General features: G+C 48.3%; 1 protein-coding gene across 1 annotated transcript in view; it reads left to right on the top strand.

The window, feature by feature from the left end:
* The window catches only part of LOC122543270 (hydroperoxide isomerase ALOXE3-like), a 38,975-nt gene that overhangs the window by 25,052 nt on the left and 8,164 nt on the right, over positions 1 to 5,759 (top strand). Inside the window, exons 6-7 of the mRNA XM_043681749.1 lie at positions 628 to 800; positions 4,269 to 4,412. Of these exons, the coding sequence (XP_043537684.1) occupies positions 628 to 800; positions 4,269 to 4,412 (317 nt within the window). The remainder of the gene's footprint in view (positions 1 to 627; positions 801 to 4,268; positions 4,413 to 5,759) is intronic.

Here is a 5,759-nt window from a genome sequence, read left to right as displayed (position 1 = left end):
TCATGGGAGTGTTGGGGTGACAGTCTGGGTGGTGGGTGTTGGGGTGATGGTCATGGGAGTGTTGGGGTGACAGTCTGGGTGGTGGGTGTTGGGGTGATGGTCATGGGAGTGTTGGGGTGACAGTCTGGGTGGTGGGTGTTGGGGTGATGGTCATGGGAGTGTTGGGGTGACAGTCTGGGTGGTGGGTGTTGGGGTGATGGTCATGGGAGTGTTGGGGTGACAGTCTGGGTGGTGGGTGTTGGGGTGATGGTCATGGGAGTGTTGGGGTGACAGTCTGGGTGGTGGGTGTTGGGGTGATGGTCATGGGAGTGTTGGGGTGACAGTCTGGGGGGGAGGGTGTTGGGGTGATGGTCAGGCCAGCTGGGGTCTGGTTGGTGACCTGTTGGTCAGTTAAATGAGACAGACATGGTTCACCTCATTGTTTGTGGGTGCAGGACCTGCCTTTCATGATTTCCTGCTGGCCTTGTTGGAACTGTTTTCACTGAGAAATGCTAAACATTCCCAGAATTTGCTGATGTTCCTGGGAGAATCTATCATTGCAAACCATCCCATCGTGGTTCACCAGCCAAGTCATCCTGTGATGAACCAGTTCTCTCTCTCTCTCTCTCTCTCTGTGACCCCATGCAGCGTATGTTATGAAACATTGGAAAGAAGACACATTCTTTGGTTACCAATACTTAAATGGATCAAACCCTCAACTGATCAGACAGTGCCGAACCATCCCAGCCAAGTTCCCCGTTACTGATGAGATGGTCTCCCCCTTTCTTGAACCAAACACCACACTCCAACAGGAACTTCAGGTGGGTTTACAGTTAACGCCGGCACCTTTTCACTCTGTCGCAAATTGCTCCACTAAAGAGTTTGGGAATGTAGGGCAGGGCTAATGTCATGTCAAATAATTGAATGCACTCAAAAGCACAGCATCATCTTGATGTCAGCACATTCTGGATAATTTATTCCCGCATAAACAAGAACCAGGATAATTAATAACTGGTTCTGGGGCCACTGCGGTTCGTCATTTTTATAAACGACCTGGATGAGGGCGTAGGAGGGTGGGTTAGTAAATTTGCGGATGACACTAAAGTCGGTGGAGTTGTGGACAGTGCCAAAGGATGTTGTGGGTTACAGAGGGACATAGATAAACTGCAGAGCTGGGCTGAGAGGTGGCAAATGGAGTTTAATGCAGAAAAATGTGAGGTGATTCACTTTGGAAGGAGCAACAGGAATACAGATTACTGGGCTAATGGGAAGATTCTTGGTAGTGTAGATGAGCAAAGAGATCTCGGTACCCAGGTACATAGATCCCTGAAAGTTGCCACCCAGGTTGATAGAGTTGTTAAGAAGGCATACAGTGTGTTAGATTTTATTGGTAGAGGGATTGAGTTTTGGAGCCATGAGATCATGCTGCAGCTGTACAAAACTGTGGTATGGCCATACTTGGAGCACTGTGTACAGCTCTGGTCACTGCATTATAGGAAGGATGTGGAAGGGGCTCAAAGAAGATTTACTAGGTGTTGTCTGGTATAGAGGGAAGATCTTACGAAGAAAGGCTGAGGGACTTGAGGCTGTTTTCGTTAGAGAGAAGAAGGTTGAGAGGTGACGTAATTGAGACAAATCAGAGGGTTAGATAGGGATGGACAGTGAGAGCCTTTTTCCTCGGATGGTGATGGCTAGCACGAGGGGACATAGCTATAAACTGAGGGGTGATCAATATAGGACAGATGTCAGAGGTAGTTTCTTTACTCAGAGAGTAGTGGGGTGTGGAACACACTGCCTGCAACAGTAGTAGACTTGCCAACTTTAAGGGCATTTAAGTGACCACTGGATAAACATATGGATGAGAATGGAATACTGTAGGATTAATGGGCTTCAGATTGGTTCCACAGGTCAGCGCACCATCGAGGGCCGAAGGGTCTGTACTGTGCTGTAATGGTTTATGTCCTATTACATAACCCCTTTAATCTACAACCCAAGGATATCACAGTGGCCCTGTCATTAGCACTGCTGCATCACAGCACAAGGTTTAATTCCAGCCTTGAGCGACTGTTTGTATGGAATTTGCACATTCTCCCCGTGTCTGCGTGGGTTTCCTCCGAGTGCTTTGGTTTCCTCCCACAGTCAAAACGATGTGCAGGTTATGGTGGGTTGGCCATGGGAAATTGTCCCATAGTGCCCAGGGATGTGCAGGTTAGGGTGGGTTGGCTGTGGGAAATTGTCCCATAGTGCCCAGGGATGTGGAGGTTAGGGTGGGTTGGCCATGGGAAATTGTCCCAGAGTGTCCAGGGATGTGCAGGTTAGGGTGGGTTGGCCATGGGAAATTGTCCCATAGTGCCCAGGGACGTGCAGGTTAGGGTGGGTTGACCATGGGAAATTGTCCCAGAGTGTCCAGGGATGTACAGGTTAGGGTGGGTTGGCTGTGGGAAATTGTCCCATAGTGCCCAGGGATGTGCAGGTTAGGGTGGGTTGGCAATGGGAAATTGTCCCATAATGCCCAGGGATGTGCAGGTTAGGGTGGGTTGGCCGTGGGAAATTGTCCCATAGTGCCCAGGGATATGCAGGTTAGGGTGGATTGGCCATGGGAATTGCAAGTTGACAGGTATACTGTAGAGGAGTGGGATTGGGTGGGATGCTGTTTGGAGGTTCAGTGTGGACTTGATGGGCCAAATGGCCAGTTTCCACACTGTGGGCATTCTGTTCTATTCTAACCTCCCGAGGTGCTATATGAGAGGCAGAGGCCAGCCTAGTCTCTGAAGCAGGTATTGGGGCAGTAGGGGGACAAAACAGCCTGATGTTTCCCACCACTGAGAAACCACAGGGGACAGGTTGGGGATGGGGATTTGAAAAGAAGGACAAGAATTTTCGAACTGAGCTGTCCTGGAGGCAGTCTCTGATAAAGGCAGCAAGAGAGAAGGAGTTAATGACGAGGGACTCGGAATTTGTGACAGGGACCGAAGGCTCTTTCTTCAGTGTTCCGGATAGTTAATGGGAGGGAGTCTTTGTTGGTAGAATCAGAGAACAAGAAAGAGCCAGAAATCAGAGCTGAAAATGTGTTGCTGGAAAAGCACAGCAGGTCAGGCAGCATCCAAGGAGCAGGAGAATCCCAACCCTCGAACTCAGCACCACCTTCCTAACCTGCAATCTTCTTCCTGACCTCTCCGCCCTCACCCCCACTCCGGCCTATCACCCTCACCTTGACCTCCTTCCACCTATCGCATTCCCAACGCCCCTCCCCCAAGTCCCTCCTCCCTACCTTTTATCTTAGCCTGCTTGGCACACTTCCCTCATTCCTGAAGAAGGGCTCATGCCCGAAACGTCGATTCTCCTGTTCCTTGGATGTTGCCTGACCTGCTGCGCTTTTCCCGCAGCACATTTTCAGAGCCAGAAATCAGCCCATCAGCCCATCAAATCTGTATTGCCAAAGCTACAATAAACCTACTCCAGGCTCACTTTTCTGCACTTTGCTGTCATAATATTAATAACTATTACTAGAACTGTAAGATATTTTGGGGATAATGCTCAGACTGTATTTATTGGGATGTTAATAATGGAAGTGCAGTAATGTGTAGGAAGATGCTCAGGACGTATTAACATCACAGTATCGTTTGAAAACACACACTCCCATCTCCCTCCCGCTCTGAGCGTGTGGCCTTGCTAAGCATTCTCCCTTCATATGCTTCTCCACTTCCCGTTTCGAAAGTTCCAACTGAAACTGCTTCCACTGCCCATACCTTCAAACATTCTCAGCACCCTCACCTCGTCTGGTTCTCTTACCCCTTGTTTTCACCTTTTTCCCTCTGATGATAAGAATCCATTTTTCAGTCTCTCCATGTTCACTGAAAGCCCTCCTCCCTGCTCTCTATGACCATCTCTCCCAGACTTTGACATCTTGTGACTGTGTGGAGTACAAGAGTTGGATCAAATCCTCTCGCTCTGACCCAACCAGGGTTAGATTGAGGTTTACGTCACATCCATGCTGTCTGTAATATTGACACTGGGGATTCCACTTGTTTCTTTAAGAGAGAGCTTTGCCCTTTTAGTTTCATGGGTTTGTAATTTCCAACCTGTGTGACATAGTTTTTATGAACTATGCACACAATGCCAGTGCTTGAGTTGTGCCATTTGTTCAATGGGAGTTTTGGGGAGAGGGGGTCGGTTTGCTGACTTGTCTCGGGAGATTCTGTATGCTTCCCCTCTATAAACTGTCCTTCTCTTGGTAAACATTCCTGCTGCTTTTGACAAAACTTTCACTGGTCACATTCCTGTTTCAGAAAGGAAATATTTTCCTTGTTGATTATGAGCTGCTGGATGAAATTCCTGCCCATTCAATCTGTGGAGATCAGCGATATCTTGAAGCACCAATGTGTCTTTTGTACGTGAATCCACAGGATGAATTAATTCCCATTGCAATCCAGGTACAGTTACCTCTCGTGTCTATCTCTCTCTCTCTCTCTCTCTCTCTCTGTGGTTTTGCTCTGGAAGGTGATGGCCTAGTGATATTATCGCTGGACTGTTAATCCAGAGACCCAGCTGATGTTCTGGGGTCCCGGATTTGAACACCCAAACGGCTAGGATGAAGGGGCCAGAGGTACGGGTGGCTAATAACACCAAGTGAGTAGAAACCTGAATTGTGAATCAATCATAACGAGCTGCAAAGGAATATAATTAGGTTCAATAAATGAGCAAAGATCTCCCAAGTGGAGTGCAACATGAGAAAATGTGAAATTATCAACATTGGCAGAAAGAATAAGCAACAGAAGCTGATGATCTGAACAGTGGGAGGTTGCAGTACTCTGGGCTCTGGCATAAAGCACACGAGGTTGGTACACAGCAATTCGGAAGGCTGGTAGGATATTACAGGATTAGTGGTGCTGGAAGAGCACAGCAGTTCAGGCAGCATCCGAGGACAGGCAAAATCCGAGGACAGGCAAAATCGACATTTCAGGAAAAAGCCCTTCATTATTCCTGATGAAGGGCTTTTGCCCAAAACGTCAATTTCGAAGCTCCTTGGATGCTGCCTGAATTGCTGTGCTCTTCCAGCACCACTGATCCAGAATCTGGTTTCCAGCATCTGCAGTCATTGTTTTTACCTGGTAGGATATTACACTTTATCAGGTAAAGGGTAAGGGGGTTATGTTTCAGTTATACAGAGCAGCAGTGAGATCACATCTATAGCACTGTGTACAGTCTTGGTCTCCTTATGGATTGAAGGGTGTAAGTGCATTGGAAACAATTCAGTGGAGGTTTTTCAGGTTAACACTCAGGACAGATTGCCTCATGAGGAGAGGTAGGAACTTCTGGGCTGGGCTCTGCTGGAGTTTAGAATTTGAGGTGATGGATGGGACCATACCAGATCTGGAGGGGTCCTGACCGGGCGGGTACGTAGGGGAAGATCCCACTCTGTGGGAGAATTGAGAACGAGGGGTCAATGATTAAAAAGAAGCCCCCCCCCCCCCATTTCGGACAGGGATGGGGAAAAGCTTTACCTCCCAGACAGCTGGGACTCTTTGGAACTTTCTCCCTGAGAGATGGTGGGAGCAGGATCCTTGGAATATTTTAGATGCAGTGGGGAGAGAGGGTGAGAGGTTCTCAAGGGGTCAGTGTGAGTGTGGGGGTGATCAGACCAGTTGGGGGTGGGGGAGGGGGCAGGATTGATGGGCTGAGGGGCCTGCTCCTATATTTGTTCAAAAGTGACCTTGATTTGATAGTTGACAGTCAGGCAATACTTTGAGTTTTAGGACATTGTTTGGGAGAAATATTGA

The sequence above is a fragment of the Chiloscyllium plagiosum genome, chromosome 43 (assembly GCF_004010195.1).
Source record: "Chiloscyllium plagiosum isolate BGI_BamShark_2017 chromosome 43, ASM401019v2, whole genome shotgun sequence".
NCBI lineage: Eukaryota > Metazoa > Chordata > Chondrichthyes > Orectolobiformes > Hemiscylliidae > Chiloscyllium > Chiloscyllium plagiosum.
The sequence above is the reverse complement of the archived record's forward strand: the minus strand, read 5'-3'. Positions and strand labels throughout refer to the sequence as shown.